The 17,967-nt window shown below is 39.5% G+C and overlaps 1 protein-coding gene across 1 annotated transcript in view; it reads right to left on the bottom strand.

Annotated features, from left to right (window-relative positions):
• Positions 1 to 13,480: 13,480 nt before the first annotated feature.
• Positions 13,481 to 17,967, bottom strand: part of LOC108787088 (keratin, type I cuticular Ha6-like) — a 13,004-nt gene continuing 8,517 nt past the window's right edge. The window contains exons 3-5 of the mRNA XM_018556542.1: positions 16,957 to 17,113; positions 15,083 to 15,244; positions 13,481 to 13,649 (exon numbers count right to left, since the gene is read on the bottom strand). Coding sequence (XP_018412044.1) covers positions 13,515 to 13,649; positions 15,083 to 15,244; positions 16,957 to 17,113 — 454 coding nt within the window. The 3' untranslated portion in view covers positions 13,481 to 13,514. The remainder of the gene's footprint in view (positions 13,650 to 15,082; positions 15,245 to 16,956; positions 17,114 to 17,967) is intronic.

The raw sequence follows: 17,967 nt of genomic DNA, 5'->3' as shown, positions 1-17,967 counted from the left end.
ATACTTGGGGTGGACCATGTGAGTTTCTCTTCCTGCCCTGGGCCCTGTCTGGGGGGAGGCTGCTATGGGCTGCTATGGACTGCCTGAGATGGCTAGGCCTGAAGCCTGGGGACTAGTCATGTGCTTATACTGAGGCCTGAGTCTGGAGGTCCAGTGGCTGCTACTGATACTGAAGTTGAACATGATTGATGACTTCTGATCTAAATACTGCTTTGCCAGGTGTTCTTTACACAGATTACCATGCCTGGCTTAAAGATCCTAGTCTGTGAATGGCAGCAGTTACTGTGTTCTACTGATGGAGCCTACATAAGCCTGCATGGTCCTGACCCTGAACCTCTCTCCCCAATGTTCAGTAATAAACTCTCTCAGCATTTATCTCCAGTCTGGACTTTGCTTCGTCATTCGCCCCAGAGGGTGGTAAGTACTATTTGGGCAGCCACGTTGCTTAAAATCCCTAGACAGGCTATGGAAGACGCATTCAATCCAGCGGCTCTTTAGGGGGTGAGCACTACAGTTGCATTTATGTGTGAAGGTCTGCTTTAAAACCTAGATCATAGAAATTGTAAAGGTTTTTACCTTTTTTTGTTTTGTTTCATGGTTACTTTTTCTTTGAAGATACTTTTATTTTTGAACCTCTTGGTACTAATGCCAAATTGTGGAGAATTCAGGATTTCCTGTGAAACTCATTAAGGTACTGGAAAGAACTAGAATAAAACTGCTGGACCGGCTAGGTTTGTCCTATTGGTGTGACTGGCCTATTATGGTGCGAACAGAAGGTATAGGTGAACTGACTACCGGACAGGCAGCTTCTCCCAGAGGACCTCCACTGTCTCCTTGGTTTGTAGTGTTCAACTGCAGGATTGTGAATTGAAATGCCACACTCTGTTTAATAGTCCAGATACATCTTTATGCAATATAGGGTTGAGGGGACAATATAGAAATTGCCAATTTGTTTCGGGGGTACAAATACAGCCTTCCAAACCAGCTGCTGGAGAGCTCTATGCATTCTCACAAACTGAACAAAATGGTATAACATTTTAAGCCATTACAGTCCTGATACATGTTCTCCCTTAGTAAGCCCTGATGAAGGGGGTATGTGTATGCATTGTAATATTTCCAATGCATACAAAGCGACCCAATGTACTGAAATGCATTGGATATTTCTATACTGTCTCCTCAACCCTATATTGAATAAAGATGTATCTGGATAATTAAGCATAGTGTGGTGCTTTAATTCACAATCCAGCACTTTGTCCATTAAAAGCACCCCTCTGCCCCAGTTATGCTCACATTAAAAGTAATCCAATGCACTCCTGCTTTTGCTGCCACCACATACAGTGTAGAAACTATAGGGTGCTTTTCTTTCACATTGTCGTTTGATACAAAACAGCCACTGTCACGTTTCCTCTTTGATGTGCACAAAAAAATGGTCCAGACAGGCATGTGCAGTAAATGCCTTTCCTCTACACCAGCGGTCGCCAACCTTTCGGACCTCATGGATCACTAAATTCATAATATTAAATCCTGCGGACCACTAATATGAATTTAAATATATATATATATATATACATATACACTGAGTGGCCAGATTATTATGACCACCTGACGTTTGTAGGCAAATTAGCTATAATTTGGCGCTCAAGTTGCTAGAGGGCCAGACCATTATAAATAGGGAAGCAGGTTGTTTACCACGACAGTAGAAGTGATTTTTTCTGAAGATAAGGGTAAGCAACGCGATTTAACAGCCTTTGAACGTATGATGTTCGCTGGCTCTCGGAGCCATGGAGCGAGTATCAGCAAAACAGCCGAATTCGTTAAATGTTCAAGAGGGTCTCTATATATTTATATATGAGGAAACAAAAAATATGAGAATATATCTATATATACATACAGTATATATATATATTTATATACACATACATACATACATACATACATAGGTGTGTGTGTATGCAGGAGTGGCAGTGCCGGTGGAGGGAGGGAGCTGTGCCACCCGCCCTGGCCCAATAATTATATTAATTGTTTCCTCCCCTATCGAATCTGCCGCTGGCCCTGCCGGCGGTGTCTGGGGCACATGCCCCCCCTAGCTTCAGCACTGCCCCCAACCACACCCGTGCCTCCCCTTCCCCCACACTGAGCCACTATTACCTGGCTTCTTCCACTTTTTCTATGTCTCGCAGCCTGCTCAGTTCGGGTACTGACGACATGCTCCGCCTCCTGCAGAGCCCGCACTGTACCTTGCTGCTGCTTGAGTCAGTGAGATGCAGCCCCGGAGTCTCCGTGCTGCTTCAATGACAGCATCATAGGGGACCAGGGGGGCAATTGCAGACCACCAAAATGTTCTTGCGGACCACCGGTTGGCGACCGCTGCCCATTACTATGCCTTTTGTTATTTTGTGTATAAGGAAAGGTGAAAAGGAGGTGGTGGGTTGAAGTGTTCAGTAGGTACGTTAAGTTTTCACTGGGTACAATAGTTTTAGTTCAACAGTTCTTCAAAAATCCGGGTGCCCTTAAGAATGGGGGAAGCCCTAAATTGCGAATCCTCATATGAACAGTCTAATAAGAACGGCAAATCAAAGAGTACAAAATCTTTTAATGATAAAATGGGATCATGGCAAAAAACATACAACGCAGCCAACGCATTTCTAAGATCAGACACACTCACCTTTCACAGAGCTTTCATTTAAAATGATGGGACTCTGGGGATGGTATAGCGTACAGGGATAATTTTATCAGTGGTATACAAATGAATATGACCAAGGGGCAATGAGTACTACTTATGCTTCTGGAAATTACCTACAATAACATGTGTTGCGACTGAGAGCTGTTCCCAGTCGCAACACGGTCCTCAGGTTTGTTGAACATTTCAGAACAACCGGAAACATTATGAACAAGAAACCACCAAGCCCACCTGCACTGCAAGGGCTATAGCAAAAAGCTGAGCACTACGCTGAATGTTCCTTCTGACACACCTGTGTCATGTGACATCTCACGGTGACGCTAACGCTATAAATCATAATACTTGTCAACCTGGACATTGCTTACTTCTCTGGGTTTGGCCTTTGCTATGACCTAATTAGAGTCACTGAAAACAACTTCACCATTATTCATTAAAGGGTTCGAACTTTTTAAACTGTTTACGACTGTGTGCTAAAGCAAATCTGAGGTTCATTTATATTATTATGTAAAGTACATAACAATATATCATGTCATATACTCAATATATTTCAAAAGTATGCATACAGTAGAATGCAACTTATTTTGGATATTTGGGGTCTCCAGTTGTTCACAGTTAAAGCGGACCTTCACTCGCCTGATATACTTTTGTTCCCTGCAATTCCACCCATCTAATCATCCAATTCCCTCCCACCACCTTCTGCAATTAAAACACCAATTTCTTTGTTTATTTTTTAACATGTTTTTTTCAGCCACCCTCACCGCCATTCTTGCCTAGGTGTGTCCCTACTATGATAGCCTTCTGGAATATCCCTGTCACATATCCCAGGAGGCTGCAACAGCAGGGTGTCACAGCTGCCGTTGGGTGGTCCTGAATGCGCATCATTGGGGGGCCGATTGCAGAACCTGGAAAAGGTCTAAAAGTGCTCCATTGTCTGCTAGAGCTTCCGCCTGTTAGTCCATCTTGTGTTTTGTGTACAGAATAATTTCTGTCCGGTTGAGGGTCTTTAGCAATGGAATTATCCTAAAAATGAACTCTGGGACTTATATAAAGAGTACTCTTGTAGTGGAGCCTGTATGCACTGCAAGGGTGGAATGCTCAATAAGTCTAGAGGTGCTGAAACAAGCTCTAATACTTACCATATTCCTTGCTCCATTGATCTTGGAGACCGATTCTTCTGAAGCCTCTTCTCTACGGAGCTTCGACCAGCAGTTGCACATTGACATCATCACATTAAATGCAGGGCCAATATTTATCCATTTTATGTAAAGATGGCAAGGGACCGGAGCATCGAGGAGATAAAGTGAACTCTGGAGCCTGGTGGAGCTAGGAATAAGGTAATACAGATTATTCCGCTACCCCTCCACTACGAGACTTGTATATCTATTGCCTCCAGTTGTTCACAATTACCTTCACTCCCCAGATCCACTTCATCTACTTGCAACCCCTACCCAAAAAATGACTAGACATGCATTGTGAAGGAGTTCAGCTTTAAACCACGGATTCAGTTTCTCCTCTTGTCCTGGCTGAATGCACATTTTAAGGGATCCTAACAAACCTGCATAATGCCCTTTCTTTTACAAAGTCTTGTACATCCAATTATTACAATTTGTATTAATATTCATATCATTTTAAATGTATAAAGAACCTAAAATGTGTTAAAGAAATACTGTATTGTGGCAATATGGGATGGCCACTAAGAAACGTATAAAAAAATGTAAAAGACCGCGCCAGAAACAAAACCCAAGTAACCTAAGCAGCGAACACTAATCCAACAAATGAAAGAATAACTCAAAAATATAAAAAATGTGCCGCACTATATCTTTCTATACAATGTGAAAGATGTGACCTACAGTATGTGTCACATGAATATAAATGTGGTCCAATTACAATTGACTTTTATTCACATCAATACAAAATAACTTAATAAAGTTTGTTGCATTTATACATGCAGAAAAACGTGTCATGTTTTTGTGTCCCAAAAATTAGTAATGTTTCTACGGTGCATATACAGCTTCAATGTGAAAGATTCACATTAACTCCAACATTTCCCGATCACTAATCACCCACAGGAGTGCTGCTCACCTTATATACAGACCTTAGAACAAGGTCAAACAACACCAATCGCCAATACCAGAGAACGCCTCTTCCTCCTTGGTAACGACCCACTAATTTGTGATTTGATGTAAGAAGGATTGTGTGAACCTTCTATTTGAGACTGCAGTTGTTGATGCACTTTATACTTGATTTTACCAAAGTAGATTTTTAATAAATGCACTCTTTTATATCATTGATGGGCACTATGGAGCCTTCTTTTTATTCCTAATATGCATCTGGAACTGTGAGAGACATACATACAAAGACTCTGGAAACTTTGCCATAATCATCTGTGTAGACATGAATTAGTGGATCTTTACCAAGGAGGAAGAGGTATTCTCGGCTATTCCAGTTTTGTAGCCATCTGGGTCCTTCCCGTCTGACTTTATATATCAAGCAAAAGGGGATTGGTGTTGTCTGAACTTGTTCTAAGGTCTGTATGTAAGGTGAGCAGCACTCCTGTGGGTGATTGGGAATTGTTGGAGTTAACGTGAACATTTCACATTGAAACTGTATATGCATCTTTGAACTTTTCTCATTTTTGGGACACAAAAATATTACACATTTTTCCATATGTATAAATGCAATGCACTTTATTGATTAAGTTATTTTGTATTGATTTGAATATAAGTCAATTGTAATTGGATCACATTTATATTTATGTGACACATATTAATTAGGAATTAATTTCTTTCACATGGTATAGAAAGATATAGTGCTGCACATTTTTTAGATTTTTGAATATGGGATGGCCATAACAATCTAATTCTGGAAGTAGTAATTTTCCGTCATGCTGATTCATGAGCGTTTGTCAGAGTGCAACAAGGGAAGCCGGTATATTTATTTCAGTTCAAGTTTCCTTTAACTCCACTTCATTACCTCCCCCGTCCATCACTGGACAACATATCTCCAAACATTGTTATTGTTGTTGGTTCTGTATACCGAGGAGCCCAAAGACTCAGGAATGGTAGGCAGGCTGTTCTTTGGGATGCCTGTATAGCAACAATAGTGTGCCCATTTATGTTTGGGTAAGTAGAAAGGAGTTTTTTGTACTGAATGAATAGCTCTCACTACCATCCTAAACCTTATTTTTACACTAGGCTTCATGGAAGTTAGGATAGTTGTGTTATGCTGGCCACACACATCACATTTTGACTGAAGTTCGATCCATGGTTGGTCCCGCCAGCACCATCCGGTTCAACAAAAAGGAGATGGGAGATGGAAACTTGTCAGCTGGACAGTGACTACAACCAAACAGCCATAGTCACTGTTGTTTAGGTATTCTGACAGACACAGGCGCCAGCTTTCAGAACACCATAGTTGGCAGGGAAAATAAAGCATTTTTGTAATTGAGCCCACTAGGGTGTATGGCCAGTTTTTTAAAAAAATTGGTCCAATGAACAATACATATTGTGTGTGTGTGTGTATATATATATATATACACACACATACACACATACAGGAATTATTATAAGACTGTTAAAATTTCAACAAAATGTTTTATTTAGGAAATCACATAGACATAGTTACATATTACAGAGAGAAAAAGAATAAGGAAACAACATATTATAAATTAATAGAAGGTGCAATACATTGATTATCAGGCTCAGTTATGTAGGTGTCTATATACATGTTAATGTGTATGGTGCTTGTTTATTATATCTAGTAAAAATTTGAGGTAAATCTTCCAGCTGGTTTCTATGAACACAGATAGTTTGAACTCTACAAAGAACAATGTACTGTTGTGACGTTCAGTAGCCAATTAGAAACCATCAATTTAGAGCAGCCTTTCTCAATCTTTTTTACATGGAGAAACCCTAAAAACAACTTTCAGGTCACAGGGCACACCTGACAATAATTACTATATCTAAAGATCACACTACAATCATGTGGTGGTCAGTGGGAAGAATGTTTCCTACATTGGGGGTCAGTGGGAAGAATGTTTCTTACATAGGTGGACAGTGGGAAGAACACTTCTTACATTTGTGGTTATTGGGGAGACTGTTCCTTTCAAGGGTGGTCATTGGGAAGAATGCTCCTTACATTGGTGGTCAATGGGAAGAATGCTTCTTACATTGATGGTTATTGGGGAGAATGCTTGTTAATTGGCGGTGATTGGGAAGAATGCTTTTTACATTGATGTTTATTGGAGAGAATGCTTCTTACATTGGTGGTCATTGGAAGAATGCTCCATACTTTGGTGGTGGTCAATGGGAAGAATGTTTCATATAATGATGCTCAGTGGGAACAAATGATCATTGATATTAGATATTACATATCTGAGAGTCAGAAATTGCTAATGGTTTAAAGAACCCCTAGCAACCTCTGGAGAAGCCTTATGACTTCACGGAACCCTGGTTGAGAAAGGAGGGTTAAGAGTGACTAACCAGGTGACAGGTCTTGCTGGCAGATGCTGTTTAGCTAAGCAGTGCATGTATATTAAACAAAATATTTTTATATAGATATATATAGATATATATATCTATATATATCTATATATATCTATATATATATATATACAGAATTCTGAAACACTGAAGAGATAATGTTTTAGGCATACAGCATATCTACATTTCTACATTTAGTTTAGCTTATATTAAAGTCGAAGATGATGTACTTTTTCAGATGTAGATATAACTTTTCCATCTTGATAGTCCTCTGTAATGGAGACGATCTTCAAACCTGTTAAGAGATTGATTTAGTCTACTTAATAGTGACAATTACTAACCATGGTCCTCATACTGTATATTCAATGTGTTAAGAAGCGTCTTGTCTCATCATACAGTCAGGCTCTTGCTTTAATTTTATCATCTGCTCACAATAATGGCAGCTAGAATCTTATCAGGTATTGAGAACAAATCAGACATTTTTCTGAACACAATCCTTTGATACCTAAAAGTAGTTTTTTTAAAGGATCAGTGCATTTGCAAACAAAGTGCATCAATCCCTTTTGCCTCTTTATTCTGACTCAACCTAACCTACGCTCCCCCACCATAGATGCACACTTACCTCAATCCGATGAGCATGGCTTCCAGTGCTGGTTTACATCCCGGTGATGCCTGCACATTACAGCTTCATAGATTCTCCATCTCCCTTTGTCTCCGACCTGGAGACACAGCCCCGTGGAAGTCTATGGCGCTGTAATGTGCGGGCACGGCAAGGACAGTGAGACTTGTAGTGCTGATGTAAACAAATACCAAAGGTTGCAATGTATATTCAGCTATCTTTGCAGTATTAGATACTAACAGGCATCCCTCGCTTTACACTGCTATTTCCATGACTGGTTAGGATTGAGTCTGTAATTTTAATATATAAGGACAAACCTAAAGCATGTAGCAAAGATGGGATACCCTAAAGTTAACCTTCACCCTCCCGACACATTTTTATTCATTCCACGCTCTGCTCTCTAACAATTGTATATTTCTTTTTTTTATTTTATAATACCTTTTTCAGGGAAATCTCTAAGCACTTCTGGATTTTCGCCTAGGCAAGAATGGGATACCTCCTGCGGTAAGAATCTATGAATTCTTGTGGCAGGAATGCCAGGTGTCCCTGTTCAGATGCAGTCGTTAAGAGAAAGTGAATGACAGAGTGATAGTGGCCACATCTGTCAGCGACAGTCCACATGTAATTAAACCATGCAGTTTGGGATAGATACCCGTGTTTCCCAGAAAATAAGACACTGTCTTATATTTTGTTGGGCTCAAAAAAAAACACTAGGTCTTATTTTCGGGGTAGGTCTTATTTTTTTTTTTTAATGTACAACAATCCAAAGTTAATGCAAATCCAAAATTAAATAATTAAAAATGGCAAAGTTATAGGGTGATCAGGGGGGCCATACCTTTCCAAGAGCAATTTGGTAACCTGAATGGGCGAAGCGAGCTTTCACTATCGATTTCTTACAGGCGGAGTGCATTTGGTATCACTCCGTGTGTGACAGGAGCCGGCGCTGTAGAGGAGGCATCGGCTTATGCGGCTCTGTTCCCTGCGCTGCCGCCTCGCTTCCTCTAGCGCCGGCTTTGTTGGCACCACTGATTCTCTCCCGCCTCTCTTCAAGTTCCCCCTTATGCCACCACCGGCCCTAGGAATGATCACAAATAGGTCTTATTTTTGGGGTAGGTCTTATATTTTAGCAATTCCCAAAAATAGTACTAGGTCTTATTTTCGGGGTAGGTCTTATTTTTGGGGAAACAGGGTAATTGTCCCTGGATGCATCTATCCTGCATCCAGCGACAATCATCTAACTGAAACCGCATGTATTCGTACCATTTACAATTAAATGTGCACCTTGGCTGACGGATGCGGCCACTGTCACCATGTCATTAACTTCAATGGGTATAGCAATCACATCTAAACTGGGACACCTGGCATTCCTATCACAGGAATCCATGGGTTTTTACAGCAGGAATCCCAGAATATGGCATGTGTCCCCATGTGAATTTGGCCTTAATCATTTAAAAATGTAAAAAATGTGCCCAGAGTTGGGCTTTAAGGGCTTTAAGAACTATTGTATGGCAAAGGTGGCAAACTACTGTTTGGCAAAGGTTAGGATTAAGAGTTATGTTTATGTTCAATTTACGATTAACTTTTGTTTACTGTTCAGTATAACAGCAAGTTGCTTAGTATTTTTATTTTGAGTGTATACTTTTTGGGTGTGATCAATTACATTTACCTATATTTCAATTATATTTCAATTATCTCAAAAGTTAGCACCAGCAATACTTGCAAAAGGTAGAGTACCTGCCAAAAATGTTACTTTATAATTCATTGTACTCACTGTTGACTTGGAGACCATAACATCCTGCTCTTGACTTGGACCTGCCCTATTAAAATGCAGCCACATACTGTACATACATCAGCCATTTTATGGACACTTCCCTCTTCAGTTAAAGGCCCAAAAGGTCTATCAATAACTTTGAAAGTAAAAGTCAAGGGGGCAGTTATCAGACAATTTCAGTGGCTAGTATTGGGTATATAATCACATATAATTACATAATAACTTTCACTTACCTTTGCTTCCTGTCGACTGAAACGTTGAAATGCTAATTAATGACAAAAACAAGTGAGTTATTGTTGTAGGAATTAAATATTATTATTCTACATGATTTATATAGTGCCAACAGTTTGTACAGCTCTTTACAATATAAGACATTACAGTTACAATACAAATCAAGACAAGAGGGCCATGCCCATGAGAGCTCACAATCTAAATATACAAACAACTCAAATGCACAATGCTACCTTCTCTAAGTATATCTGAATATGTCAAGTGACTACCTTTCTATTCCCTTTTCTTTATTTAAAATGTGCAAAAACAAAAAAACTATTCTTAGTCTTGTCAAATATTATTTAATTGGCAGGCTTTTGCAGTTGTTGAAAGCCAAAATAGAACCAATGATGTTTCCAAATGGTGACTTTAACAAGCAAAGACAATAAGCTATTCAACATTAACATTATAAGAGACCTCTAAAGTAAACATAAAATCAGAGGTATATGCTACAAAAGGCTACGCGTTTAGCCTGGTCAGAGTTTTACATAGCCAGCTAGGTGGCAGCATAGAGTAGCAGAGATGCCAGGGAAGCATATAGCCATCTTCACATGGCTGATAACACATTCTCATGTACAGTGAAAGTTTCCAGACTACCAGCCTGCCATTGCCATTCAACCAGATTTGCATTGTTGATGCTTCTGCACAGCCTGTGGCTTTTCATCAGCGGAACATTATACAGTCCATTCATTTTAGGTCTGTACACTTAGAACTTCTAGTGGAGTAGGGCAACACTAGGCCCTACTCCTCTGGTTGTTTTTTTTGGATGTACTCACAGATCAGACAAAGTTTCTCTTTTAGTCTCTTCTCGTCCAGCTGGCTATGATGTCTGACCTTGCTAGTAAGATACTAAGGCTAGCCAGCCAACTGGGGATCACTCATGCTTTGATAAAAGGGCAATGCATGGTGCATTATTATCACTTTTCTGTAAAATAAAAAATGTGTGTTGTTGGATGGTGTCACCATCAAGTTGTTGCAACACCCATTGCTACAATGTCCAAGTACTGAATGATGTGCAACCACCATATGTTGTTCTTGAGCTAGGAGGGGGTAGCAAAGAAAGTTGACCTAAGGGGGCAAGAAGTATAAATCTGATCCTAGATGTCTGCTGTAAACAGAGTAAAGCTGGCCGTACACTATGTGAATTTAGGCCAATTATTCATGAACCGGCCAGAATTTGCACATCAGGTGCCGCTGATGCCCCCTTCCAGCCAGCATCCCTCGATCAGCTGATCAAAGGATTCAGTCAGAAAATATTCAAATTAATTGTGCTTTGCAAAATTAATTGTGCTTTGCAACCATTGAGCTGCAAACACTCCTTTGTATTGTTGTCAGAATATACAAACAAACAGCTGAGGATTCAGAGCGTTGATGGAGGAATCTGTTCTATTTTTTTCGTTCAGTCTGCGGATTCAAGGGAAAATAAATAGAACAGCGTATGGCCAGTGTTCAGTTTATTACAGTAGGTAATATATAGTTCATTATATGGAAACAAAAAGTCTTTGTTTTTTATACTGCCAATTGGCCCTGTTCTTACTTACGGTATATCTTCTCCTTCCATAAGGTGTTTGTATGTTGCAATTTCCATCTCCAGGCGAGTTTTTACATCTGTCAGGATCTTGTACTCATGGTTTTGGCGTTCCAGATCATATCTCTTCTGACCCAACTCAGCTTCTATATTATTAACCAGTTCTTGTATCTCAGTAAGCTGGGAACTATAACTCTTCTCTGTCTCCACTAGGTTGCCTTCCAGAGCTGATATCTGAAATTTGCAACAAGGGTAATTCACAATCAATTAGATTTCTCTGATATCCAGTGTAAATGTAGTCTTTGCTTGACCAATGAAGCAAATGTTGGAGCATCATCTCCAATAATGTCAGTGCTTGACGAGGGCTGGACAAAGATGGCATGGTATGTGCTAAGAATCATGGGGTGAGAGGCTTTCCTCAAAATTACCAAGACCTAATATACTCATCCTCCTATATTTCTTTATGTTTTCTTTTTGTGTTTTCTTTTTCTGCTTATTATTTATTTTACGACATTTAATATAATAATTGAAACCATTTATATATGTTAATTACATTTATCATATGCCTTAATGAAATAAGCCACACCATGTATTTCTTGTTTTTTAATGCAATGTAACTTCAAGAATACCATTGCTAAGTTTACAAATTAATTTTTATTTATCTTTTCTCTATTCCCAAGGCCATATTGATTATAATCTACTAGCACCAAGGGCTGTGGGTCAAGGTGGGATTGCAGTGAAGCTGAAAACACTTGCACTTCAAATTTACTTTTTTTTTTTACTAGAGGGTGTAATAGAATAGAGCTGTGATGGGTTAAGTTCTCATCAGATAACTTAGCCCCTTGCTGTAGTAGGACTCTATAATGGCAGGAGAACAAAGTAGGGAGTTCAGTGTGGAGATTTTAAGGGGAGATTCCACCCAAAATGTATTAGTCAGTTTTTGGAAAAATTTGACTCCATGCAGGAAAGAGTCTTACACATAAACAAGCTGTGCTGGTAATAGTAACCAATGAGATATCTGATTAGTTAATATGGCAAGACAAATACTTTCAACTTAGATTTTAGGTTTCATTAGTCTGTCCAGCCAAAGTTGTTGGTGGCCACCGCACACCACAATTCTTTAAAGTGAACATGTATCCACCTTAACACTTCACAGGCATACATGTAAAAGAGACCTATAATTTCCTGTACACAGGCTTGCCTACCATCTAGGGTTCTGCTGAAACCCTGGGAGTGGTAACTTCAGACACTAAAATTGTCTTGGCCTCAACCACTGTTGCCTCTCAAACTTCACTATCAACCTATCACCACGACACCCTTACTGACCTGTAGTAAGATACAGGGGATGGAAGGGAACAGGGTAAGCAATGCCTTCAGAAACTGAAGATGTGATTTCCATATTAAAGCTCCTAAGGCATTGGGGCTCTATAAACAGCCTTGACTCCAGAGAGTCACCCTATTTTATACCCCTCTCTTCCTGTCAGGATTTCCTTCCAATCGCCAGAGATGGGAATGTCCCTCTTCACTGCATAATTAATGGGTGACTTGTACTTTGCAAGATGGTATGGTCCACATGGTATGGTCAAAATGCAGGAAAAGTATATTTTTTTGTTTCAGTTACTGTTTTCTTACCAGCTGTCATTGGATAAAGTGTCACCTTCAGAACATCTACCCACTTTAACCTAATCTTAACTCCATCCAAAAACAACAACAAAAAGTTTAGACTTTAGATACATTTTAAGTTCACATTTTGCAGGGCATGTTAGGCCACACCCCTAAACAAATTAGCCTTACCCAGTTTTGGGCCACAAAATGTGCAACTTCCATATCACCCTATAAACTGTTCTCCAGGGTTGACATTCCTGTATAAAGCATGTAAGTTTACATGCACTCAGCTTTAGGTGACAACTATACATGTCTATGTACATTTATGGAGCTTCAATGTCAACACAGCTTAAATTCAATACGCACAGCATTCTATAGGAATAATAACCTAAACTAAAGCAATCATTATTTGTCATAATGATTGTTATTTTCAGTAATCATTGCCAATGATTGCTACAAATAACAGTCACATCACTGAAAATTGTGGTCATTATCATAAATCACACACTTAGTGAATTAAGCCCGTTTCTTTGCATCTCTGTGTGTGTATGTTTGTACTGTCAACCTACAGTATTTAGCTGAGTCTGTAGGTCAATTTCCAGATTCTGTATTGTATGATTCAAGTCGATGACCTCATATTTCACTGTTTGAAGATGTTCAGCTCCTGACACCATCTGACTGTTTAATTCTTCACTCTGTAGACATAGAAACATCACAGAAAAAAAGCATCATGTGTCTGGTATAAAATATAATTATATCTAACATACAGAAACACATTATCACCCTGTCTTCTGGTAGTTTAATATCACTCAAGTGCTGAAGACTCCAGTGTGATATGGAGAAAAGAATGCACGTGTTCAGCAAAACCTGGTTTGTTTCAGGTTGCCCCACTGGTGCATTCGGCTGTAAAATGACATCTGCACCTTATGGTTGATACTATACAGCCCAACATTAGTTTTTAAACCATTCTCATAAAATATTACTTAACTTTAAATACATATCATGACAATGACATGGAAGCTACAATTGCTGATGCTGGCCATTGCTGGGGCTACCTTTGCTGCTGAAAATGAAAGTTTCTGGCTGTAATGCTGACTAGCTTACCAGACGGTGCAATAGAATAGAGCTGTGACAGGTTAAGTTATTATCAGAATTCTTAGCCCATGGACCCAGAACATACTGTATATGCTGACAAGGACGTCTAATAGTTATCTGACTTTCTTGAATACCTATTCCAGGTCAGTAACAGCAAGACAATGACAGCCCTGAATAGGAAAGGCCACAATGTTTCTGAAATGCTCATTTAGTCTATGGCAGAAAAAGGAATTCTAATGATATCTCTACTAACAGGCAATAATTAACAACCCTGCTTCCTGGAGATTTAGCATTGGAAAGTTTAACATACTAGAGAGGAGCCATGGCAAAAAATAGATTACATTGCGGTCTCTCCCTAAATGGCCCTTCTAGTTAATGACTAGAAACACAAAGTACACAGCTCACCCCTGTCATGCATCCTTGTAATCCACATTCGGTGTACGGATTACCTTCTTCTGGAGTGATAGTCTCAAAAACCGTAGAACCAGCATTTTTGCTTTACTCTGACTTAGTCATAGATATGACTATGGCTGAGTAAGGCAGAAACATGTCAGAGGTTATTTTTTTGTATAGATGCATGTGGAATAAAGTTTGATTTTCTTTAGAAGATCATCGTGTGCTGGTTCTACAGTTTTTGAGATCTTCTAGTTAAGGGGTTTTGTCGGGCCTCTTTACCTTTAAGGTTTGTTTACACTGCAACTATATTTCGTATGTGCTGTACCATCAAAGCTTCACTACACAACTGTAAAGTGTGTACTGAGCATAATACATTTGTTCAAATTTTACAGTGGAGTGGGGCTATGATTGTATGGCAGGTTGAATTCAATCTGCTGATTTTGGATTGAAGCTAACTACTGATTTTTGTGTCTTCTCTTGGTGAGGGCCACCTCATATGAGAGCATTTAAGCCATGATCAGAATGTTGCCCAAAAACCACACCATGCTCGATACTTTACTGCATCAACACAATTTGAACAACGCCATAAAGGACAGCTTTTCCCAAAGGTCCTCTAATAAAATGAGTATCAGTTTACCTGTGTGACAAACCATTTCTCAACATCTTTTAGGTTCCTTTCCATCAAACTTTCATATTCATTACGAATACTAGCCAAAACTTTATTGATGTCCTTAGCAGGAGCAACATCCACTTCCACATGGATTCTGGCGCCCAGCTGTTCTTTGAGGTTGTCCACTTCCTGCAAAACAACACAATTTTAGATGGGAGATAAAGTTTGAATGAAGCAGGGACTCGATTTTTAAAAAAGAAAAGTTTAAAAAGGGAAGGACAGTGTTTGGAAGCAAATATGAAGAGGCTGCCCAAAATGATGGTAGTTAAAGTGACATTAAACCCTCAGATTTTTTAACATAAAACAATACTGTAATGTGTGCCTTACTGTAATCCATGGTTGTTTCCCTTCTCTTTGCTGCTCCTCCTTTTAAATCTGTATCTGTTCTCATGCTGGGCAGAACTTCTGTTTTGCAGCAGACTGCCTTGTCTCTGAAATGGATACATGGTGTCTGTGTGTAGGTTTGCAACCTGAGCAAGCACTACAGGAAGAGGCACTCCGCTGCAAAGGGAAGTTCTCCCCAAGCATGAGAAGACATGAGGATTTAAAAGGAAGAGCAGCAAAGAGAAGGGAAACTACTAGGGTTGCACAGATACCAAGTACAGTACTCGGTACAAGTACGAGTACATGTACCGATACTTTCGAGCTCCAAGATTACACTAGAGAAAAATTCAAAAATTATGAGGCAGCTGCCATTTGTAAGGAGCACACGGAGCTCCTGGGATTTGTACATCTCTGTTTTAACGTATGATTTTGTTTTTATAAATATAAATAAAGGGATGCACAGATACCAGTTTTGCGAGTACGAGTACTGGTACTTGCCGAGTACTTACAAGTACGAATACTGATACATTTTTGTTTATTGTCATGTAACAGTTTTCCTAAAACAATACAGACGAATTATTTCAGGACAGAGGTGGAGTGCCAGAGCTAGGTCCCAGCTGCAACCGCTGCAACCCTGGTAGTTCTCATGAAAATGCCAAGTATCTGCACTGGTACTCGAAAAGTATCTGTGCATTCCTAGAAACTACCATGGATTACAGTAAGGCACACATTACAGTATTGTTTTATGTTAAAAAATCTGAGGGTTTAATGTCACTTTAAGTGCTGAATAATAACACAATAATGTAAAAAAAAAACATAAACGGATTGGTACATATTAATTAAAACAGTAAATATAATGCTTAAAAGGTCATTTGCTGCAAGACCCCACTTACACACATAATTGTACAACAAAACATAGTGAAAATGTACATGCTTGTAAAGGCTGAATCAATTCATTACTATAATGAAAGACTATGCAGTCATTGAAAGGGATAGCCAGGTCCAGCGCTAAGCCCAGAAGATCAAACAATTAGCTTGTGGACTTCTGATACTGCTACAGGTGCTCCATAGGAGCACCTGTAGCAGATCAGTGTAAGTACAATGCTTCTGTATACAAAAATATGTGGGATGAGGCTTCTACTTTAAGCAGTGCACCAGATTTGTCACATATATATGTATCTTTCTTTTCAGATTTCAACTTTAATGCTAACTGTCTTTCTCAATTAAATGGTGGTTATGCATCTCCAGTGCCTCTTGTTCTAATTAACCAAAAATAATATCTCCAAACACCCCAATACATTGCATGAGGTGCCACAAAGAGTCTTTGGTGTAAACCTCCTCCAGTGTCAGAAACATAGCATTACAACAAATTTAACACCTTGGATAAAACTGGGAGTTGAGTTCCACACGGTAGCATTCACAAAACCATGAGCAAACTCATACGAACATGTCACTGATATGGTATTTGTCTGAGAATTGTGAAATGTCTTTGGATTGTCCGTTAGCTGAAGCTATACCTCATTGTGGTTTTTCTTCAGAAGTATTAGGTCCTCCGAAAGCTGCTCAAGCTGAAATTCCAACTCACATCGTTCCAGCGTCAGCCCGTCCAGACCTTTGCGAAGGTCAACTACATCAGCTTCTATGGTGTTATGCAAACTGAGCTCCATGTTATACCTCAGTAAATGAAATAAAAACAATAAGAAAATAACTATTTAAAATGTACAAAGAAAATACAAGGAACATTTATGCAAACCAATATAAAGACATTATAAGGGTAATCTTGTAAAATGAATAAATAAACCAACATTATTAAGAAATCACTAAAACTGTACTAAAGTCATAGATGGGAATTTATCAAAACTGGAGAAGACATAATCTGGAGAAGTTGCCCATGGCAACCAATCAACTTCTATCTTCCATTTTCAAAGCTTGACTGAACAAATCAAAGAAAAAAGCTGAATTACTATGGGCAACTGCTCAAAATTCTGTCTGCCCCAGTTTTGATAAATCCTTTAAAACCCAACTCTAGGCAAAAATCATACGGGTCTATTCAGTAAGCTGCCGTAGGCAGCCAAGTGAATGACTGACCTGAAGTGAAGTGAGCCAAACACTGTTCGGCTATTCACTTCAGGCTGGTACGGCTGATTTCAGCCGTATATCGGCTGAAATCAGCCGTACATCGGCTTGCTTCGCATTGCCTTCGGTCGGCCGAACATGCTAACCATGTTCGGCCGACCCGAAGTGCAGAAGGAGTTCGACTCAGCCGATCCAACATCTGGATCAGCTGAGCCAAACATCCGGCAGGCTACTCACTGCTGTTCGGCCTATTCTTATAGATCCCGAACAGCAGTGAGTGAATAGCCGAATGCCGCTGAGCGGCATTCGGCTCGGCTGTTCTGCTCGGTCCCTCAGAAAGACCAAGCAGAACAGAAAAATAGTAAAAAAAAGTTTTAAAAAAGTAAATAGAAAGCGATTGTGCGGAGCTAGCAGTGACAGCTAGCTCCGCCCAATAGTTTCCTATTGTCCGG

The sequence above is a fragment of the Nanorana parkeri genome, unplaced genomic scaffold (genome assembly GCF_000935625.1).
Source record: "Nanorana parkeri isolate BGI_ZX_2015 unplaced genomic scaffold, ASM93562v1 scaffold242, whole genome shotgun sequence".
In the NCBI taxonomy this organism is placed as follows: Eukaryota; Metazoa; Chordata; class Amphibia; order Anura; family Dicroglossidae; genus Nanorana; species Nanorana parkeri.
The sequence above is the reverse complement of the archived record's forward strand: the minus strand, read 5'-3'. Positions and strand labels throughout refer to the sequence as shown.